The sequence below is a fragment of the Dipodomys spectabilis genome, unplaced genomic scaffold, assembly GCF_019054845.1.
Source record: "Dipodomys spectabilis isolate Male_0828 unplaced genomic scaffold, ASM1905484v1 ptg000480l, whole genome shotgun sequence".
Classification (NCBI taxonomy): Eukaryota; Metazoa; Chordata; class Mammalia; order Rodentia; family Heteromyidae; genus Dipodomys; species Dipodomys spectabilis.
In genome coordinates this window covers 1,636,269-1,658,990 of record NW_024871157.1, presented here as the reverse complement: position 1 = coordinate 1,658,990, position 22,722 = coordinate 1,636,269, and the positions used below count along the sequence as shown (strand labels likewise).

At 52.3% G+C, this 22,722-nt stretch overlaps 1 protein-coding gene across 1 annotated transcript; it reads right to left on the bottom strand.

The window, feature by feature from the left end:
• Positions 1-5,081: 5,081 nt before the first annotated feature.
• On the bottom strand, positions 5,082-16,153 carry Hpd (4-hydroxyphenylpyruvate dioxygenase). Its single transcript, XM_042668979.1, has 14 exons — positions 16,097-16,153; positions 15,320-15,346; positions 14,086-14,148; positions 13,663-13,767; positions 13,166-13,208; positions 12,947-13,029; positions 11,569-11,658; positions 9,598-9,701; positions 8,733-8,810; positions 7,496-7,658; positions 7,334-7,405; positions 6,377-6,499; positions 5,422-5,538; positions 5,082-5,339 (listed from the first exon to the last, which is right to left on the bottom strand). Exons 1-14 carry the CDS (start codon positions 16,097-16,099, stop codon positions 5,229-5,231), a joined length of 1,182 nt encoding a protein of 393 aa, XP_042524913.1. The 5' UTR covers positions 16,100-16,153; the 3' UTR covers positions 5,082-5,228.
• Positions 16,154-22,722: the final 6,569 nt, after the last annotated feature.

The following is a 22,722-nucleotide window of genomic DNA, read 5'->3' as shown; positions in this document are numbered from 1 at the left end:
AAGTTACTTGTGCAGCCCCCAAGGGGCTGGTGCCATCCGATCTCCTCCTGTGTCGTTTCCCACGCCCCACAAAAAAGAGGGAGCAGCAGGGATGAGCCGCCCCCTCCCCCACTCGCCCACGGGGGGGGGGGGGGCGAGTTAACCTTGGCTGACCTTGACACTGGAGTGCTGGGCTGGGCCCTCGTCCCTGAACCTCGTCTCCCCTGGGAATGGTTTGCAGGAGTGCAGGTACGTGCTGGCCCACCTTCCTTCCCGAAGCCTCTGTTTCCATTGAAAATGAAATGCTTTAGAAATGTTGAGGAGGGGTTACTTCTTTTTTTTTTTCTTCTTCTTTTTCTTCCTTCCCTTCCCTTCACCGCAAAGAAGAAAAACATAAATTTTAGGGTTGTTTGTGCATATAGACTCTGTCATCCGTATGTAACTTGTTTTGAAGAGAAGTGTTCCGTTGTGGTGTCTTGCTGTAAATATTTGTTCATATTTTTGTGAATTCAATACTATGTACCATTGTATTATAGTAACTTTTATAAAGCAATCCATAAATACACTGACTTTTCTTACACATACGCCGTCTCTCTTGCTCTCCTCTCTCCCTCCCTCTGTCCTCATTCTCTTTCCACTGAGAGCCGGCACCCTGCCCGCCAGGGGGCAGTGGTGAGGGCTGACGGGGCTTGGGAACAGGAGATAGGGCGGGTTCGACGCAGACCATCCGTCTTTGAACCTGAGTGAAGATTGCATTCTGAACTAGCCCAGATTAGAGTCAGACTGGCGCTTCCACAGCTTTTTTTTTTTTTTTTATTCTGTCATGGAGCTTGAACTCTGGGCCTGGGTATGATCCCTGAGCTCAAGGCTAGCACTCTACCACTTTGAGCCACAGTGCCACTTCTGGTTTTCTGGTGATTGATTGGAGGTAAGAGTCTCAATGGACATTCCTGCCTGGATGGCTTTGAACTGCGATCCTCAGATCTCAGCCTCCTGAGTAGCTAGGCTTAAGTTGTCCTAGATACATTTTTTTCTTAAGAGGTTAGGCACTGAGTGCTTTACAGAATCAAGTAGCCTACTGCAGTCATTAGAAGAACTTGGAATAGTGACTGTTCAAAAATGTGTGACGGGGCTGGGAAGGTGGCTCAGTGGTAGAGCGCTTGCCTTGCATGCATGAGGCCCTGGGTTCGATTCCTCAACACCACATAAGCAAAAAGAAAAAAGCCGTAAGTGGCACTGTGACTCAAGTGGTAGAGCGCTAGCTTTGAGCTGAAGAGCTGAGGGACAGCGCCCAGGCCCAGAGTTCAGGCCCCATGACCAGACCCAAAAAATGTGTGACAGCCGGGTGTCAGTGGCTCATGCCTGTAATCTTTGCTACTCAGGAGGCTGAGATCTGAGGATTGTGGTTCACAGCCAGCCCAGGCAGGAAACTCCATGAGACTCTTATCTCCAATAAAGCACTCAGAAAACTGGAAGTGGTGCTGTGGCTCAAGCCATAGAGCACTCGCCTTGATCTGAAGAGCTGAGGGACAGCACCCAGGCCCAGAGTTCAAGCCCCATGACAGACCAAAAAAAAAAACAACAAAGAGCAACATGGTTAGAAAGATGCTGTGCTTCCCTCTTTATTAGAGATGTGAGGATTACATCCAGATACTCTTCCTCCCAATCAAGCTGCCTCAATATTAAAAGTGTCAGCACAGCCACTGTGATTGAGTGTGTGATATCATTAGTGGAGCACAAATTGCTGCAACTTCACAGTGAGAAATCAGACATGAGCACCCAAGCACTTCAAATGCACACGAGCCTTGGCCCAGACATTCCACGGTCAGGACTTGAGCCAAGAGTCCTAAGGAAAGGGTGGCATAGATTGTGGCGTGCATCTGACGGCAGTGAATGAAGGCAGGGAGAGCTGCGCCGTGAATGTCTGGTTGTGAGAACTATACAGGCAAAAAAGACAACAATCCTGGGGCTGGGAAGGTGGCTCAGTGGTAGAGCGCTTGCCTTGCATGCATGAGGCCCTGGGTTCGATTCCTCAGCACCACATAAGCAAAAAGAAAAAAAAGCCGGAAGTGGCATTGTGGCTCAAGTGGTAGAGCGCTAGCCTTGAGCTGAAGAGCTGAGGGACAGCGCCCAGGCCCAGAGTTCAGGCCCCACAACCGGACCCAAAAAAAAAAAGAAAAAAAGAAAAAAAGACAACACTCCTGCAGATTGATGGGAAGAGAGAAAGGGGTGTTGGGCTGAGACAAGAGACAGGCAGACAATAATACCTCCTGGTGATTCATTCATGGATTCGTCTGGCCAATTTTTTTAATTTTTTGTTGGTATCGGGTCATGAACTCAGGGCCTGGGCACTGACCCTGAGCTCTTTCACTCAAGGCGAGCACTCTACCACTTGAGCCATAATGCCACTTCCTGTTTTCTGGTGGTTCATTGGAGTTGAGTCTCATGGACTTTCCTGTCCAGGTTGCCTTTGAACCACAATCCTCAGATCTCAGCCCCCTGAGTAGTTAGGATTTCTGGTGTGATCGACCAGTGCCCAGCTCACTCAGCCAGTATTAAACATTATGTGTTAGATCCTAGACACTAAAGATACAGGACTGAAACCAAGTTAGGTGTGTCTCTATGGAGAGGATGTTGTGAATAAACCTAAAAACCTTATAGAGTAAATATTCTCATAAAGAGAAGAAAGCCATTGTTTTAAGCATCTTTCATGTGGAGCAGCAGTTCTGGGAGATGTGGTTAATGATCACCCCATCCAAAAAGTGCCACTGAGGCAGTGAAAGGTCTCGGAGCCGGGACTGTGAGCTGGAAGGTCTGCTCCCTTGTCCCAGCTTGGCTGAGAAGAGAGCGTCCTGCCTAGACTTAAGATGCTTAGCATGAAGCGAGGGACCAGTGGCTCACCTGTAATCCTAGTTGCTCAGGAAGGCTGAGATCTGAGAATCACATTTGAAGCCAGCCTGGGCAGGAAAGTCTATGAGACTCCTGTCCAATTAAACAGTGAAAGCTAGAAGTGGAGCTGTGGCTTGAGTGGTAGAGCACTTACCTTAAGTACAAATGCTCAGAAATAGTATTAGGCCCTAAGTTTAAGTCTGAGGGCAGGTGCGTGTGCACACATACACACACACACACACACATACACATACACACACATACATACACACACGTACACTGCATAGCATGGGCAGCCTGTGAGGTATAGGAAGGCCAGCCCAGAGTCAGCCCTATTTCAAGACGATTCCTAGAAATCTAGGAATCTAGATACATTCAAATGTATGTGAAACTGCCCAACTTTTAAAAATATTGATGTGTTTGCCTGAAGCCCTACAGACAAACTAAAATACATCTATCTGTGAGCCAGATTTGGTCCTTAGCCACTGATTTGCAATCTCCTGGGTTATAGTTATGGCATTTCTCTTTGCACAAACCATGGGAGAACCGAGGGAGGCATTTTTGCATAGCCTGGCACCTATTCCTCTCCATTCCTTACCACATTCTTTTCATTTCTCAAGTTCATGACCTTAGAATCCCTGATTTTGCCCCCTAAGCGGAAAAAAATTTTTAATCCTGTTTCCTCCATAATATTATTCAAATTATTATTATTATTTACATTGAGATTCACCTAGTTCTGAATTGACTCATGCTCTGGGAGAACATGGAGGGTTTACAGAGTAAGCCAGGCACTGTGGCTCACGCCTGTAATCCTAGCTACTCAGGAAACAGATCCGAGGATGGTGATTCAAAGTCATCCCATTCAGGAATGTCTGAGACTATTTCCAATGAACCACCAAATGCCAGAAGTGGAGCTGTGACTGAAGGGGTAGGGTGCCAGCCTTGAGTAAAAAACCTTAGGGAAGCTGGTCGCTGGTGGCTCACGCCTGTAATCCTAGCTACTCAGGAGGCTGAGATCTGAGGATCGCGGTTCAAAGCCAGCCCAGGCAGGAGAGACCGTGAGACTTCTATCTCCAGTAAACCACCAGAAAACCAGAAGTGGCGCTGTAGCTCAAGTGGTAGAGCGCTTGCCTTGAGCTGAAGAGCTGAGGGACAGCGCCCAGGCCCAGAGTTCAAGCCCCACGACCGACAAAAAAAAAAAAACCTTAGGGACAGCGCCCAGGCTCTGAATTCAAGTCCTAGGACTTGTGAACCCCCCTACACACACACACACACACACACACACACACACACACACACACAGAGCAGGTGTAAGAGACCAAATTTGTCACCGCTTATTTCCTAATATTCTTGTTGTTGTTACTGTTATTTTGCAGTTCTGGGGTTGAACGCAAGACCTCTTCCATACTATACATAGGCCTGTGCTCTACCAGGGGGCTTTATGCCTCCAGCCCCTCCCCAACTTTGTGATTTTAAAGAAACACTCCCCCCACAAGGGTTTTAAGAGTTGTCTCATTCTATTGGGCTGTCTCTAAGGGCCAGGGATACAGTTTTGTTTTGTCGGTCATGGGGCCTGAACCCTTGGCCTGGGTGCTGTCCCTCAGCCCTCAGCTCTTCAGCTCAAGGCTTGAGCTCTACCTCTTGAGCCACAGCACCACTTCCGGCTTTTTCTGCTTATGTGGTGCTGAGGAATTGAACCCAGGGCCTCCTGCAAGGAAGGCAGGCGCTCTACCACTGAGCCACTTCCCAGCCCGGTTGTCTCATTCTTGAACAAGGGTCCTTCCCACTTGAGTATGAACAAGTCCTCACCAGGAGGAGAGGGCGGGGCAGGGGCGGGGCCGACCCCGAGGGAGGGGCTCGGGTCCCGGCCTCCTGCTCCCCGTCTCCCCCTCGCACGTTCAGGTGGCCGGGGCTCCTCTGTATCATCACTCGGGCTGCCCTACGGCTGGCCGTTTCACCTTCCTTCAATCAGAGCCAGGCCCCCAGACCGCCATCGCCACTGTCTCCACTCCCCGAGGCGAATTGTCTTTGCCTCTCGAGTGCGGTCTCCATCCGGCCGTCCAGAACCGGATTATCCGCGCAGTCGGTCCCCCGGGCAAAGTGCGTGCACGAGTCCTGCGGCGCTGCTGCGGCGCCGCGGCCCCGGGCGCCCCCTGGCGGCGGACGCGCGCCACTGCTCCTCGCTGGGAACAAACACCCAACAACCACACACAGCCTGGATTCTGCGGCCCTTTACTCAGGAGGCCCGAGGCGAACAGGGAGTGTGGGCGTGGCCACGAGGCGGGCGGAGCCTCGGCTCCCCGAGCCGACCTATGGGGAGGGATCTAAACTGTGCGTGGGCGTGGCCGGCGGGGCGGGGCCTACATGATGGAGCCCACCCCGTTGGTTTCCAGGTCGGTGAGGTTGCCGCGAAGGTCCTGCTCCGCCTCGAAGGCCTTGAACAGCGAGTTGAAGTTGCCGGCCCCAAAGCCCTAGATCCAGAGACGGCGAGTGAGCTGGGCACCCAGAGAGCAAACCCGCCCGTGCTGCCCGCGGGCGCCCTCCGGCCCGCACCTGGTGGTTGTGGCGCTGGATGACTTCCAGGAAGAGCGTGGGCCGGTCCTGCATGGGTTTGGTGAAAATCTGCAGGAGGTAGCCGTTCTCGTCGTAGTCCACCAGGATTTTCAGCTTCTGAGGAGGAGGCAGGGGCGCTGGGGCAGGGAGGCTGGGGCAAGGAGGATGGGGCAGGGAGGCTGGGGCTCTGGGGGAGGGAGGCTGGGGCAGGGAGGCTGGGGCTCTGGGGGCAGGGAGGCTGGGGCACTGGGGGAGGGAGGCTGGGGCACTGGGGGAGGGAGGCTGGGGCACTGGGGGAGGGAGGCTGGGGCACTGGGGGAGGGAGGCTGGGGCACTGGGGGAGGGAGGCTGGGGCTCTGGGGCAGGGAGGCTGGGGCGCTGGGGGAGGGAGGCTGGGGCTCTGGGGGAGGGAGGCTGGGGCTCTGGGGGAGGGAGGCTGGGGCACTGGGGGAGGGAGGCTGGGGCACTGGGGGAGGGAGGCTGGGGCTCTGGGGCAGGGAGGCTGGGGCGCTGGGGGAGGGAGGCTGGGGTTCTGGGGGAGGGAGGCTGGGGCGCTGGGGAAGGTAGGAAGGAAGCTCTGGGGCAGGGAGGCTGGGGCTCTGAGGGAAGGAGGCTGGGGGAGGGAGGCTGGCCCACTATGTTAGCTGGTGCTTGTGATCCTTAGACAGTTCACAGGGCCATGTACCCACAATGCCAAGCGAAGCCCCCTTCCTCTAGCAGGTCCAAGCCTGTCTGTCCCCAAGGTTGGCCGTGTGAGTAGAGAAGGGGAGCACTTTCTTCCTGAGCATCGGGAGGCCCCGAGTTCAAGCTCCAAGTTCTACCTATGATCTCCTGGTCCCACCAGGTGCTCTGGTCCCTGCCCACGCCACCGCCCAGGCCGCCCCCTGCTCCTTCCCACAGACACCAGGTCGGATGGCTTTCTGCCTCGTCCGTGTCAGCCGGGCGTGGGCCCCACCTCCAGCGTGTCGATGCTTTCCTGCACCCGGATCTTGGCTGACTTGAGATTCTCCCGAAGCTGCTTGTAGTATGTTGATGGCACCTCCAAGAACTCCAATCCTCTGTCTCTCAAGTGCTGGATCTGTCCCAGAGCAGGTGGAGGTCAAAGGTCAGTCTCTTTACCCTAGCTCACCCGGCCATGCCCATGCTGGGCCAGCAGATGCGGGTCCCGGTCGGCACCCCTGACTGTCGGAGGCTCTCCTGTACACTCCCGTGTGATTGGTCACCTTATGATGAGCCTGTCTTTGGATGTATTGCTCCATTATGTCTGTTTCATAGCTGGGGAAACAGAGGCACTGAAAGATTATCACAGTAGCCAGACTGACTTTTTTCCATTACAAACCAAATCCTGTCACTCCTCTGCTTGCCCCTAGGTGGTGCCTCAGCATGGAGTCAAGTTTAAGGTTCTACTTGTAAACGCATCCCACAAACCTACAACGAACGCCTGGCGTATAGAGGGTGCTCAGAAAACATCCCGTGCAAGACCAGCTCATGGCATCCGCACGGACATTGAATGGGACGGTCCACACTCGCGCTCCTTCCCCAGGGCATGTGACATGGAATTTGGCTAAAAGGCCGTAACTGGTCTTGTAGCCTAATAGCCTCATTTCAAGGTGAGGCTGTGGAGGCTGAGAGAGGCAGACACACACCGCAAGGCACTGCAGAGAACTGGAGCACAGTCAAGGATTCCTTGATGCTCTGGCTGAGTTGCTCCTCAGCATCCGAGCTCTTTCGGTAGGGTGGGAAGGGATTGCCTGCATGGGAGTTTCAGGGTCCAGGGTGTGTGTGGGAGGGGGTCCTGTCAGCCCTCTGAGCCAGAGAAGGGGTCCAGGGCTACAGCGTGCCTCCTCCATGTGCAGAGGCTGTTCTTGGAGCTACAGGAGAGAAGCCTTAGGACCAGGGATGGGGTTCTAACCGCGGAGATGATGTCTTGAGTCTTGAGAGCGATGTGCTGGACCCCGGCACCCCCGTTGTAATCCACATATTCCTGAGGGAGGGACACAAGGACAGCAGTGTCACCCACACCCTGCCCTTAACTGCCCTTAACCTCTTCTTCCCCAGCCAGCAAAGGCCCTACCTGGATCTGGGACTTCTTCTTGCCAGGCGCTGGCTCGTTGATGGGCATCTTGATGGATTCCTCGTAGTTGGCCACCACAATGGAGCGCAGAGAGCTGTACTCCGTGTGCACCTGGGTGTCGTCCACTGACCAGAAGCGGTGGAACTGCAGGTTCTTCAGGTACCTACAGGGCAGTGGCAGGACGCATGTGCTCTGAGGCTCCTCTTGGGACCACCTGACCCTCCGCCATGGCCGCCCTCCATGGCCCGTCCCTGCCTAGGCTCCGTCACGCCACCACATTACACGTTTGGCAGGAGCAGAACACATGCACGTGGGCAGTGCTCCCCAATAGCACGTCAAGGAAGGGAGGATTGCTTCTTCTACGTGTGTCTGTGTGTGTGTCTGTGTGTGTGTGTGTGTGTGTAGGGTTTGAACTCAGGGCCTGGGCGCTGTCCCTGAACCTCTTTGTGCTCAAGGCTAGCACTCTACCACTTGAGCACAGCACCACTTCTGGTTTTTGAGTAGTTCATCGGAGATAAAAGTCTAGCAGGGACTTTTCTGCCTGGTTGGCTTTGAACTGCAGTCCTCAGATCTCAGTCTTCTGAGTAGCTAGGATTACAGGCGTGAGCCACTGGTGGCTGGATTGCTTTTATTTCTTTTTTCTGGTGCCTAGAATGCTTGCTTTTTTCCTTCCTTCCTTCCTTCCTTCCTTCCTTCCTTCCCTCCTTCCTTCCCTCCCTCCCTCCCTCCTTCCCTCCTTCCTTCCTTCCTTCCCTCCTTCCTTCCTTCCTTCCTTCCTTCCTTCCTTTCTTTTCTTTTTTTCTTTCCAAACAGGTCTTGCTGCATATTGTTCAGACTGGCCCCAAACTTGCCATCTCTTTCTGAGCTCTGGGATGAGAAGTGTGAGTCATCAGTCTGTGGCTTAGTGGACTAGTTCTCGCAGAAGCGAGTTCTCACCACAGTGTGTTCATTCTTGTGAGACTGAGTTTTCTATAAAAGCAAGTTGGTCCCTACTCTCAGTGGCTTCTCTCCTGTTCTTTGTCTGTGCTCTTGCCCAGAGGACAGTGGTCTGACAGAGACAGTTCTTCTACGGCTCCCCCGCATTGTGACATCCCCCCCCTTTCCTCAGAGGGGAGACCAGTGGGTTACTGAACAACCCACTTTGTGGTGACAGTCTTACAGTGAATGACTGGCTTTGTTTTCCTGAGGGGCAGGGCCGTCCCGCAGGGAAAGGGGGGCGGGGAGTGAAGGCACTCACCATTCAGAGGCAGACACCATCTCCTGGTCAGGCTGGTTTCCTACTATGTGATCTATGACCTCCAGGTTGCATTTGGGCCTGGGAAAGGGAAGGGGTGAGGAGGAGGCAGCCCCCGCCCCTCCCTTCTACCACCGCAGTCAGGAGGGCGGCGCAGTGTGGTGCAGCCCACTCAGGTCCTGCATTTCCTTTTTTTTTTTGGTCAGTCATGGGGCTTGAACTCTGAGCTCTTCAGCTCAAGGCAAGCGCTCTACCACTTGAGTCACAGAGCCACTTCGGACTTTCTGATGGTTCATTGGAGATAAGAGTGTCACAGACTTTCCTGCCTGTGCTGGCTTTGAACTGCGATCCTCAGATCTCAGCCTCCTGGGTAGCTAGGATGACAGGTGTAAGTCACCAGTGCCCACCTTCCATACCTGTTTTTGAGATGAAGAAACAGGCATAGAAAAACCAAGTGGTGGGGCTGGGAAGGTGGCTCAGTGGTAGAGTGCTTGCCTGGCATGTATGAGGAGCTGGGTTCAATTCCTCAGCACCACATAAGCAGAAAAACCGGAAGTAGCGCTGTGGCTCAAGTGGTAGAGCGCTAGCCTTGAGCTGAAGAGCTGAGGGACAGCGCCCAGACCCAGAGTTCAGGCCTCACGACCGACCAAAAAAAAAAAAGAAAGAAAGAAAGAAAAGAAAAGAAAATCCAAGTGATCTGTCTAATGTTTAAGTGACCAATGGGGTCACTTAGTTCAGACTGGATCCGGGGCCCAACCTGTTTGCCACCTCTTGAAGGATCCTCTGGGAATACCCCACAGTCTCCAGGTGTCCTCCCCCCCAGGAGCAGCCGTGCTTCCCCACCCTCCCCTGTGCTAACGGTACTCACAGCTTGGGAAGCAAGAGATCCTTGGATATCGGGGCCTCGAATCCAGGCAAGAATCGACCGGTGTAGTTTATCTTCTCCACCAGAGTGTGAGTGGTGTCCCCGTACTGAGGGAGAAGCAGCCAGGCTCAACTCTGAGCGTCTACCCCACCAGCCACTGGGGTCTTCCTTCTCCCAGTGCTAGCTCAGCCCCGGGTTCCAGCACTGGCCTGGCCCTAGCACGTGTGTGTGTGTGTGTGTGTGTGTGTGTGTGTGTGCGCGTGCGTGCGCGTGCGATGGCGAGCAAGCCCCTCCCCTTTCTGGAAGCTTTGCCACTTCATTGTTTGGGAGGATATTTTTTTTGTGTGTTTGTTTTGTTTTGTTTTCCTGTTGGTCATGGGGCCTGAACTCTGGGCCTGGGCGCTGTCCCTCAGCTCTTCAGCTCAAGGCTAGCGCTCTACCACTTGAGCCACAGCGCCACTTCCAGCTTTTTCTGCTTGTGTGGTACTGAGGAATTGAACTGAGAGCCTTGTGCATGCAATACAAGCACTCTACCACTGAGCTACCTTCCCAGCCCCTTGTTTGGGAGTTGGACAGTCTGTTTGCCTATAGGACCAGAAGCTCTGGGTTTTTGTTTTGTTTTTGTTTGTTTTACCATACTTGAGATTGAATTTGGGTCCTGCCTCTTGCTAGGTGAGTGCTCTATACCTCTTGAGCCATGCCCCCATTCCCAGAGATGCTGTTTTGCTCATCCAGGTATTCCTAGCACTTGGTTTCCCAGTCCCATAGTAATTGTTCAAAAAAATTGTGTTGCCAGCTAGCTGTAGGGGTGCATTCCTGTAATCCCCAAACTCAAAAACTTAAGGCAGCAAGGCACTGGTGGCTCATGCCTGTAATCCTAGCTACTCAGGAGGCTGAGATCGAGGATCACGGTTCAAAGCCAGCCCAGGCAAGAAAGCACATGAAACTCTCATCTCCAATAAACCACCAGAAAACTGGAAGTGGCACTGTGGCTCAAGTGGTAGAGCGCTTGCCTTGAGCTGAAGAGCTGAGGGACAGCGCCCAGGCCCAGAGTTCAAGCCCCATGACCAACCAAAAAAAGAAAAAAAAAGCAGCTTAGGGCAGAAAAATCACAAGTTTGAGGCCAGCCTGGGTTATAGAGAGCTTGTTTCAAAAACCAAAACAATATCAATAGCAAAAAGCTTGGGTTGACCATATGAAGAACAGGTGACAGCCTTGGACCAAATGTTTTTTTTGGTGTTTTGTTTTGTTTTGTTTTTTGTCAGTCCTGGGTCTTGAACTCAGGACTTAGGTGCTGTCCCTGAGCTTTTTCACTCAAGGCTAACGCTGTACCATTTGAGCCACAGGGCCACTTCCGGTTTTCTGGTGGTCCACTGGAGATAAGAGTCTTGTTTTATGGACTTTCCTACCTGGGCTGGCTTTGAACCTCAGATCTCAGCCTCTTGAGTAGCTAAGATTACAGGCATGAGCCATTGGTGCCCGGCTGGACCAGATTTCACTAGAGGGCTCTGTGATCCATCACTATATTTTATTCAGTGCTGGAGGTGAGGCTGAAGGTTGTCCTGGTCTCACAATAACAGCGACGCTGCACTGACCCCGCCATCTTTGCTGAGTACAAATCGGAGTAAGCCAGAGTTGTGGACTCACTCTCATAACAGCCTGAGGAGGGGTGATGGCTGGAGAAACTAAGGCACAGAGGGGCGTTGGAGTGAGTGTCACTCCAGTCTTTGCTCATTTCTTCAGAGCCCGGAGCGCGACAGCGGTTCGCCCAGGTCACGTGTTGGGTGTGGCTTCCTCTGCCCCACCCTTCTGCGTTTGTCACAGCCCATCCCAAGCCTTGCACTGGGGAGGAAGGGAAGCCTGGGACCCGCAGCCCCTCCCGTGGGAATAGTAGGAGGTCACCCTTGAGGAAGGAAGTCTGTGAGGTGAGGGGTTCTGGCAGGAGGAGCGGCGGGATCCCCAAAGTTAACTCACCGTCTGCAGCACAGCAAACTTCACCTTCCCAAACTTGTCCTGCTCCACCCAGGGCTCCCGCACGATTTTGGCCCCTCGTTCTCTAGCTTTCTGGAGGGGAGAGGGGGGGAGAGACAGCAGTGAGGATGGGGCCCCCCAAAGCCCTTGCCTGCTACCTTTGCTGCCGGGGAGAGCGGGAGCCCCTCCCAGCTCCAGCGGCTCCCTGTCCCTGCGTCCCATGCCCATTAGGCTCAGGCTTAGAGTTAGGGTGCTGGAAGACAAACCAGGTGGGGTAGGTGTGAGGGGACTCATGTTATGGCCCCACTCTGTGTGGAAAGGCGGCTGACACTGATTGAGTGCGCACTGCGTGTCAGGCCCTGTTCTATGTGTCGGAGTGGGTTCACACACGTCTTCACATGGCAGCCCCCGTTCTAAGGGTTCACCTCTTTAATTTTCTTTTCTTTTCTTTTTGCCAGTCCTGGGGCTTGAACTCAGGGCCTGGACACTGTCCCTGAGCTCCTCTGTGCTCAAGGCAAGCGCTCTACCACTTGAGTCACAGCGCCACTTCCTGCGTTTTCTGCTTATGAGGTACTCCTCAGGGCTTCGTGCATGCTAGGCAAGCACTCTACCACTGAGCCACATCCCCAGCCCCATGTCTTTAATTTTCATAGCACCATTTTTTACACAGAAATGAGTTATCATTGCCATTCTCTAGACGAAAACTAAAGCACAGAGAAGTTAAGGCATGGGTTCAGTGGTACAGATCCTAAGATTTACTTTGACCTGTCTAGCTCTAATCTAAACCACCTCTCTTTATTTATTTCTTGTCAGTCGTGGGTCTTGAACTCTCGGCCTGGGCACGTCCCTGAGCTCTTCAGCTCAAGGCTAGCAATCTACCACCTGAGCCGAATGCCACTTCTAGCTTTTTCTGCCTTTGTGGTACTGAGGAATCGAACCCAGGGCCTCACGCATGCGAGGCAAACACTCTACCACTGAGCCACCTTCCCAGCCACACGTCTCTGTCTCTTTATTTTTCTTTTTCCTTTTCAGTGCTGGGAATCTAACTCCGGGCCTTCCTCTTGCCTGAAAGGTGCTCTATCATTGAGCCACGCCTGCCTCCAAACTGCCAGAGTCTCTTTGGCCGCATTAGAGTCCAAATACTTTAATTGCAACTCATTTCCTTTACACGGCTCAGTGAGGTAGGCACTAGAGGATCCCTAGTTTACGGAGGTGTGAACTGAGTCTCCCAGCGAGGCCTCCTGGTGAGGGGCGGGGCGGGGCCTGCGGGGCGGGGCGGGGCCTGCGGGGCGGGGCGGGGCCTGCGGGGCGGGGCGGGGCCTGCGGGGCGGGGCCTCCCCGTGCTCTGCGACCCTGCTCCCGTGTCCGCACACCTCCTCACCTGCACGATGTGCTCGCAGTCCTCCACCTCGAAGGCGATGTCCTTCACACTGTCACCGTGTTTCACCAGGTGCTCGCCCATCTCTGCGGCCAGGAGGGAGAGGCTGCCCTCAGTTCCTTCTGCTCAGCCCCCGGCCCCATGCACCCTCCCAGTCCTGACCCCTGACCCCTGACCCCACTGGTAAAGCCTTATTGCCACCCCCTCCCTTGACCCCCTCACCTTTGTTCCAGGGGTTGAGTGCCGAGGAGAAGACAAAGACAATCTAAAACATAGAGGACAGGGAGTGTGGCCGGACTCAGGGGTACACAGAGTGGGGGGGACCCCTTTCCCCCATCCCTGGTAGAACAAAAGGCCTCTGCCATGCAGGACTCAGAGCAGTCTAGCTCCTTCTCTGCCTTGGCTTCCCCCCAGTCTCCCGTGCAGGAGAAAGCCCGGGTTAGCTGCGGAGTCCCTGGAGGTGGCCCAGGACACTGGTGAAGCTCCCTACTCCCATGTCCAGGCTCATTTGAACTCCTGTGCCGGCCTGCTTTGGGCCAGGCTGAAGGAGACGGAGCCAGGAAGGTCCTGTTGCATGGTGGCACCACGCCCCTGGTTTGCCCTGGAACCAGCCAGGCAGCGTCCCCAAACCAGAGCGGGATACGTGGAAAGGTCAGGAGGTCAAAGGCCTCAGCGATCAATCACTGAGACCCAAGGGGCTCCTGGGGTGTGGGGCTCACCTTTCCTTGCTTGATCACATGGCTGACCACCTCCCGGGACCCTGTTTCCAGGCCCTTGTAGGCCAGCGGTTCAAAGCCCATCTTGTTGCAGTAGAAGGAGGCAGCCTGGATGACAGGATGGCCGCAGGGTTCAGAGAGGGCCCATTCTGGGTGGGGAGTGTCTCCAAAGGGAGCCCCCAAAACAGAACCCTCTCTTGGGGGAAAAAAACAAAGGGGAGGCTTTCTGGCACCTTCTACCTTCACAGAGACTTCCCACCAGGGGTCTGTGGTCCTGATTGTGTAACCAGAACCCAAAATGCCCGGGCCAGAGTGCACCCTGACCCTCCCCTCCCAGGAGCCAATCCCTGCCCCGGCCAGGGCCTGGCTTCCTCCAGGAGGCCATCTGCCCCGGCTCCTGCCCACCCAGCCCTCCCCCTCTTCTACCTGTTTGGCATTGCCAACCCAGAACGTCACGGAATGGAAGTGGAGGAATCGGCCTCTCTCGGGCTGCAGGGGGAAGAAGGGGCAAAGTTGAGGCCATGGAAGGGGATCTGGAAAGTGGGAGTGGGGCGGGGTCCCCCTTGACCACTTGGCCCGGAATCCAGCCACCCCAGGACCTCTTAGTGACTGCACACAAAGCGTTTCCCGTGCTCCAGATAATGAGCCCTTCATGGAAATCACTCCCGTGACCTCCATACCTGCTGCAGGCAATACATCTTTCTCCCCTCACTTGTTTCTTTGGCTTTGGACACATCAAGATGCAAGTTCACTGAATTCAGTTGCAATTGGACTGGGTTACAATGCCCTTTCAGTGTGGGTCTCCATATCTTGATTTGTTTTATTTCTTTATTTTTGGTGCAGTCCTGGAGTGTGAACTCAGAGCCTGGGCGCCGTCCCTGAGCTTTTGTGCTCACAGCTAGCACTCTACCAGTTGAGTCACAGCTTCACTTCTGGCTTTTTATTAGCTCACTGGAGAGAAAAATCTCACCAACTTTGTTGCCCCAGCTGGCTTCGAACTGCTATCTGCAGATCTCAGCCTCCTGAGTAGTTAGGATTACAGGCGTGAGCTACCTGTGCCTGGCTTACTTTGATATTTAAAAAAAAAAAAACACCAGAATCAAAGTTCTACCAAACTCAGTTTTTAGACTTGAAATTCAGCCCTAAAATTGTACTATCATAGAAATGAATATGCAAACTAATGAAAAAGAAAATTGAACAAGGGAAGGGGAGACATTGTCCAAAAAGAAATGTACGCATTACCTGACTTACGTAACTGTAACCCCTCTGTACATCACCTTTATCATAACAATTAAAATTTAGAAATTAAAAACTAAGAAAGAAAGAAATTGATGGTGTGAGTTCAGGAAGTCCCCAGGGAACCTGCCCAGATTTCACAGAAGGAAATATCTTTAAGGCTGGCATAGCCCGGGATTCTGTAGATGGAGAGCTGCCGGCCAGACTTAAAAGAGCTGGGCAGGTGTTGAAGAAGAGGTCAGAGGCAGGCGGGTGAAGCTGAGTCTCGCTCCTTGTGGAGAAGCCCAGGGAGTGAGCCTCAGTGTTCAGGCACGGCCCTGCACATCTGGTCACATCTGGTCACTACTGCTCTGTGCTGACACCCCATTTCCCTGCGCCTTGACCCCCTTCCAGACTCAGGCCTCCTTATTTCCCTCCTGCTTACCTTTGGGCCTTTGTCGCTGTAAGTTGTCTAAGGAGAGAGGAGGAGAGGGCAGTGAGAGTCTGTTCTTCCATTTGCTGTGCCCCTCCTCCCATTTCCCCCTACTTTGTTTTTGTTTGCTTTTTTTGGGTCCGGTCTTGGGGCCTGAACTCTGGGCCTGGGTGCTGTCCCTCAGCTCTTCAGCTCAAGGCTAGCGCTCTACCACTTGAGCCACAGCCCCACTTCCGGCTTTTTTCTTTTTGCTTATGTGGTGCTGAGGAATCGAACCCAGGGCCTCAGGCATGCAAGGCAAGCGCTCTACCACTGAGCCACCTTCCCAGCCCCATTTCCCCCTACGTTAGATCCTCTTATGCTAAAATAACTGCTGAGACCCCCACCTGTGACACTCCCCTTTGTGAGAGACACTCCTTCCCTCCCACAATGATTTTCCCGTGTGGATTTCAAGGATCTGTCATTTTGCGTGGAAGCTGGGAAGCGGAGGGAACACAGCCATCCACGAGCCGTGACAGAGACTGGAGAACCTGAAGAACCTGAACCACGACGTGAACCTCACTAGGGCTCCCTGGTAGCTGCCTCGACGTGAGCCCGGAGACCAGAAGAGTCGCTTCTCTCCGAACTTACAGCCTAGCAACTCATCCTTCCACACTGAGAAACCCCAGTACCCAGAGACTCTGAAGACAAGCCTCACCCCGCCCCCCCCAGATTACAAAAACCCTTGACATCTTGCTCCCATCCTCCTGCTATTCTGAGAGACAGCGGGTGGGGGAGAGAGGCTCTTACCATGGTCGATCTTGGTCAAACTCCCTTCCAGAAAGCTTGGGACAAGAGGCCGGGTGAGTGCTGGACAGAAGTATTTACCATGGGTAGGGCTGGGCCTGCCCCTGCCCTGCCTCCGTGGGGGTGGAGAGATGAACCCTGGGCAAGGTTGCCAGATCTTGCTGGGAGGGGAGGCCAGCCCACTGCCAGTGTGGACAGAGCTGGCACACGAAGTCAAAGGGCATGTGCCCTGCAGGATCCTGGACGGGGGCTGTGATCTCTGCCATCCAGATCCAAAGCTCAGAAGCCAAGGCCAGTTTGAGCTGAGTGGCAACTTTTTCATTCTTACCAAGGGGACTCCATGGGCCAGTGGAGGCTGGTCTTGAAGGCCTGTTGGCAGAGCAAGTATAGAGGAGGCGTGAGATATAAGAGTTGTGTTCTGTGGTGGGTACAGTTTTGGACATAGGAGTTTGCATCCTGGCCCTGCAGTATACAGAATCACCAGATGCCTCTGAGCCTCAGTTTCCCCATCTGTAAATTGGGAGCAAGCATAATATGAGCCAATGTGCATGATCTTGGGATGGGCTGGCACACAGAACAGCTTCCGCTGCTGCTGGATGATTCGTGATGCCTTTGGGGTACTGAGCATGGCTGATGCAGCCAGCAGCCTGGCATTGCTCATGCTCAAGTATCAGAAAAGAAGTTATGACCTCATCTCCAGCACAGGTCTCAGCTCCTAAGAGTATTCTGGAGCATCAGGGAGATGGAGCTGTTGGCTCTGCGGGGCAGGTGGGGAGGAAGGCCTGGCTTCTCCAATCCCACGCAAGTCCTCTTGTCTTGCTTTCCTGACTTCTGGCTTTTTCCTAAGGGCTCTGGGAGAGCAAGACTGCTTTGCATCCACACCCCTCCCCAGAAACTCATTCCATTGGGGACCAGGAATGGCAGCACATGACAGAGAATTGCCTCGGCCATGTAGCAGGCCAAGTGGCAGAGAAGAAAAGGAGTGTGAGTCAGGTGTGTGTGTGTGTGTGTGTGTGTGTGTGTTGGTCCTGGGTTTGAACTCAGGGCCTAGGTGCTGTCCCTGAGCTTTTGTGCTCAAGGCTAGTGCTCTACCACTTCAAGCCACAGCTCCATTTCTGGTTTTTAGATGCTTAATAGGAGGTAAAAGTCTCATGGACTTTCCTGCCTGGGCTGACCTTGAACCACAATCCTCAGATCTCAACCTCCTATGTAGTGAGGATTACAGGCGAGAGTCACCAGCACTTGGCTAGGGCTTTGTTTTCCTTCCTCTCTCTCTCTAAGTTTATTCCCATCTGAGAGGACCAGACTGGAGGCAGGGACCTAGGTCACACAGCATGAGAGCAGCACTGTAGACCGACCCCTAGCTTATGACAGTGTACCCAGTCTCTCTTGCGGCACCTGGTCTGGTTTCTCTCCTGGCCATTGTTAATTAAATCCACAGTCAGGTGGATTTAATATCCACCAGCTGGATGGCTAGTGTCTGGTGGGTGCCTGGCTCAGCTGGCCCTGATTGGGAACCCTGCCCTTCCTCCCTCCCCTCTACACTTGGCTTCTAGAAATAGTGTGGGTCTCCATCACATTCTGGATTCACTCAAGGTACCACTTCCATCTCCAGACAGGACCTACCTGGCCCAGTCTCTGGAGCACACTTGTCCCATTCTACTGCCTAGCTGAAATTCAATGCAGCCGCTGCTGCTCTGTGCTACGTACAGGTGGCTTCCCCAACAATTTGTGTTTTTTTTTTTTTTTTTTTTAAAAAAAGGAAAGGAAAGGAAAATGCTGTTTATAGGTGCCTTTATTTGTTTGGTTTGCTTCTGTTGCAGTTGATTTGAGTAAAAGTGCAAAACATGCCAAGTTGTCGGGTGCTGGTGGCTCATGCCTGTAATCCTAGCTACTCAGGAGGCTGAGATCTGAGGATTGTAGTTCAAAGCCAACCTAGGCAAGAATGTCCGTGAGACTCTTATCTCCATTAAACCACTAGAAAACTGGAAGTGGCACTGTAGCTCAAATGGTAGAGCACTAGCCTTGAGCTGAAGAGCTGAGGGACAGCGCCCAGGCCCAGAGTTCAAGCCCCAGGACTGAAAAAAAATGCCAAGGATTGCCAAGCCCTTGGCAGAGTCGACATAAAAGGAGCCCTTTCTTTTTTATTTATTATTTATGTATTTATTTTCAATTTTTTTTGGTCCATTCGTGGGGCCTGAACTCTGAGCCTGGGCGCTGCCCCTCAGCTCTTCAGCTCAAGGCTAGCGCTCTACCACTTGAGCCACAGTGACACTCCAGCTTCTTTTTGCTTATGGGTGCTGAGGAATCAAACCCAGAGCCTCAGGCATGCAAGGCAAGCACTCTACCACTGAGCCATCTTCCCTGGCCAAAAGGAGCCCTTTCATCGAAGTATTTGCACTCTTCTGCATTATCCTGCTTCGCAGCAACTTCACAGAGCATTTCCTTCCTGCATATCTGATCACCCTTCGGGCCCTGTGCTGAGTTATACTTACATGGTTTTCAGAATAATGTACATGTCTTACATTTTGTAAGCACAGCTTCGGAGGGGTTCTTATGGACTGATACACAATTTACATAGGTTGTAATTGATTCTTCTTTTTTTTTTCAGCGTACAGTTCTAGGATTTAAAAAAATAATGATTAAAATTTGAGTGCTAGTACTGGGTGCTTTCCCTTGGCTTTTTCAGTCAAGACTGGCATTCTGGGCTGGGAAGGTGGCTCAGTGGTAGAGCGCTTACCTTGCATGCCTGAGGCCCTGGGTTTGATTCCTCAGCACCACATAAGCAAAAAGAAAAGAGCTGGAAGTGGCGCTGAGGCTCAAGTGGTAGAGCGCTAGCCTTGAGTTGAAGAGCTGAGGGACAGCGACCAGGCCCAGAGTTCAGGCCCCAAGACCGGACCCAAAAAAAAAAAAAAAAAAGACTGGCATTCTATCATTTGAGCCACACCTCCACTTCTGACTTTTTTGGTGGTTAAACTGGAGATAAGAGTTTCAAGTACTTTCCTGTCCCAGCTGACTTTGAACCTCGATCCTCAGATCTCAGCCTCCTGAATAGCTAGGATCACAGCCGTGAGCCACCGGCACCTTGCCCAGGGAACATGTTCATATTATAAAAAGCTGAGGAGAGGGGCGAGAGTTGGCCAGGATGGGGTCAGGCTAGTGAAGCCCCAGGGCAGGGCCATTTGGGCGGAGCCCCTCTTTATCTTTTGAGGCACAGAACTGCAGGCGTGAGCTCTGGGTTACAGGCAGTCTGTGGGGCCCCAGGAGCTAATGACAGGGCACAGTTGCTCCACTCTCTGCTGCTTGTTAAGTCTCTGTCCCAGAGTGGGTGAGCAGAGAGCCCTGGATCTGCCATGACCTGAAGGTTGTCCTCTTCTTGCCACTGGGACAGCAGAGGTCTCCTGGCTAAAACCATCTTGTTCTCTATTCATTCATCTTCTAACAGTATCCCACTTTTCCTTTGGGGAATCCACCTTTTTCTCTCTCTGCCCATGCGGTCAGGGTGGGGCCTGTGAGTTAGAACCGGCCAACAAGAATCATTGTGATTGGGTCAAGGACGGCCATGTGACCACAGCTGGCCAATGGGAGCTTGGCTTGTAACTTGGTCTTGAGAAAAGTTCTGCCTCTAGTCTGCTGAGCTGGTTGCTCCATGTTGTAGGAGCCACGTCTGGGCTCGCCAGAGGAAAGCGTGCTGCAGAGTCCTCTTAGTGGTTTATTCTAGATGTGCTTCTGGATGAGCTAGGCATTTTCCCTCCTGTGTAAATTACTTTGAAGTGGTTTTCTGGATTTTGCAACCACGAGTCCTGGCAAATACAAGGGGAATAAGAACCCCACTATTGAATGAGCACTTACTACATTAGTTGGTGTGAGGGAAATGGTCTGATCTGGCAGGGAGGAATAGTTTATTGTTGTTACTGTTTGGGTTTGCTGGCACTAAATAATAAAATGAAGAGACTTTGGCAGCTTTTATTAGTACTTGTTTTGTTTTGTTTTTTTTTGTTTTCTGTTTTTTTTTTCCACTCTCTCAAAACAAGATCTCACTATGTAGGCCAGGCAGACCTGGAGCTCATAATCTTCTTGATTCAGCCTCCGGAGCACTGAGATTTTAGTCATACACTACCACACCTGCCTATAATAATAATAATAAAAAAAGACAGTGGTCCGGATTTGTTCCAAGGGCCATAATTTGCCTATTTCTGTCTTAGATAATCAGCGAAACAGCAGTCGAAACTTGGTTTGTAACATTTGCTCAATTCTGTGGCATAAAAACTCCCTCCAGGGGGCTGGGAAGGTGGCTCAGTGGTAGAGTGCTTGCCTGGTATGCCTGAGGCCCTGGGTTCGATTCCTCAGCACCACATAAGAAAAAGAAAAAAGCCGGAAGTGGCACTGTGGCTCAGGTGGTAGGGCACTAGCCTTGAGCTGAAGAGCTGAGGGACAGCACCCAGGCCCAGAGTTCAGGCCCCACAACCGGACCAAAAAAAAAAAAAAAAAAAAAGCAAAACTCCCTCCAGCCAATCTCAAGGTGCCCCTCTGCTTGGTTGCCTGAGGTTTAAGGGGGTAGGAGGTCCTAGATTGGGGGTTGGCCACAGAAGGAGAGGAGTGGCGGGGAGCCCGAGTGGTTGCGGTTGTCATGGTGTCCAAGCCCAGGGCACATCAAAGGGATTTTCGTCACTAGCTTCATCACTTGCGTAAGTCCAGGGCGAAATTACTCAAGACCGTGGATCTCTTCCAGTTCAAAGCTGCGTTCTTGCTGTCCAAAGTCCCAGGGCCTGCGAACACCTCCCCACCTTTCAGTTTGGAGTGCTGACTTTCTTTACCTCTGATTTGCTGAGTTGCTTTCAGTACATTGTTTAACCTCTCTGAACCCCCTATTTTCACCTTTCCAAATATTAGGGAGAGTTATTATAGGTCTCTTACCCAAAGAGAAGCCAGATTCTCTTGGCTCACCCCTGTAATCCAAGCTATTGAGGAGGCTGAGATCTGAGGATCGCTGTACTAAACCCCAGGCCAGATAGAAAAGTCCACGAGACTGTTACCTCCAATTAGCCACCGGAAAACCAGATGCAGAGCTGTGGGCTTTAGTGGTAGAGCACCAGCCTTGAGCAAAAAAGCTTAAGGACAGTGCTCAGGCTGAGTTTAAGCCCCAGTACTGGCCCACATTCAAAGTCATGGATGTTTGGAAGAGGAAAACAATTCAGGCTCTATTGGATCTTGGTAGCTTCCTAAATCACAGGGCTTATTGGCCTGTCTGTAGCCATAACAGCTGAGATGAACCAAAACACCTGGAAAGGTAAAGGAACAAAGATTGTTCTCTTGTAACCCTTCAAACAGTCAAACATTTGGAGATAAACAAGCGTCAATCCACATTGTTTGAGAGTACCCATTGCCTGGGACAGACAGGTAAACATGTGGATATGATCTCAAGTGGAAAGTGCCGCTTTGGGCAGGTCAGACTGTGACTTCTGGGCTGTGTGGCGGGTGGATGGAGTATTGCCTGTGTGCTGTGGGGAAGGGAGAGAGCATGGCGCTGGAAGTCTAAAAGCAAGCAGTGACCAGATGGGCCTTGAAGGCCAAGGGAAGAGCACTGGAAAAGCCATTGCAAGCTTTTAAGCAGTAAAATGACAATAGCACTCTTTAGAAAGGCTACTCTGGCTGCTGTGTAGACTGGATTAATGGAGGCCAGTGCATAGGATGCTTCAATCAGGGCGAGATTGGGTGGCAGGGACAGCAGCAGAGATGGAGTAGATGGCGGATTGAGAACTATAAAGGCCAAGGCAGTGGCCGGCTCTAGTTTCTTCCAATAATCACAACCACATTTCCAAGGGCATAATGAATTAAAAACTACCTCTGGTTTCAGATGGCTCAGGTGGAACTGTGGTCCTGCTGATCTCAGCCTCTGGGGGAAGTAGGAGTACAGGAGTACTCATTTATTGTCATTGAATAAGGAGACTTCTCATGTAATTGCAATAGTATTGTCTTACTGAGGACATTTAATATCAATATCCTAAAACTGAACAGAAAGCCCACCTTTGTGTCTCACCAGTTAGCCCAGTATCTCCTAAAACTTCAGCATTTTATTTAAAAGATTCTGTATCAAATCAAGAAATGTTGCAAGGAAGAATATTATTTTTTTAGGAAGAATATTAATTTTAAGAAAGAAATATTACTTAAAAAATGTAGGAGGGCTGGGAAGGTGGCTCAGTGGTAGAGCGCTTGCCTTGCATGCCTGAGGCTCTGGGTTCGATTCCTCAGTACCACATAAGCAAAAAGAAAAAAAGCTGGAAGTGGCGCTGTGTCTCAAGTGGTAGAGTGCTAGCCTTGAGCTGAAGAGCTGAGGGACAGCGCCCAGGCCCAGAGTTCAGACCTCACGACCGGACCCCCCACCAAAAAAAAAAAAAAAAGTAGCAAAGCCAGAACTGTGGTTCAAGCGGCAGTGTGCTGGTAAAAAGGCTCAGGGACAGCTTCCAGACCCTGATTGATTGATTGATTGATTGATTGCCTGTCCTGGGGCTGGAACTCAAGGTCTGGGTGCTGCTCCTGAACCTCTGTGCTCAAGGCTAGTGCTCTACCACTTGAGCCACAAGGCCAGGCCACTTCCAGCTTTTTTTCTGAGTAGTTTATTGGAGATA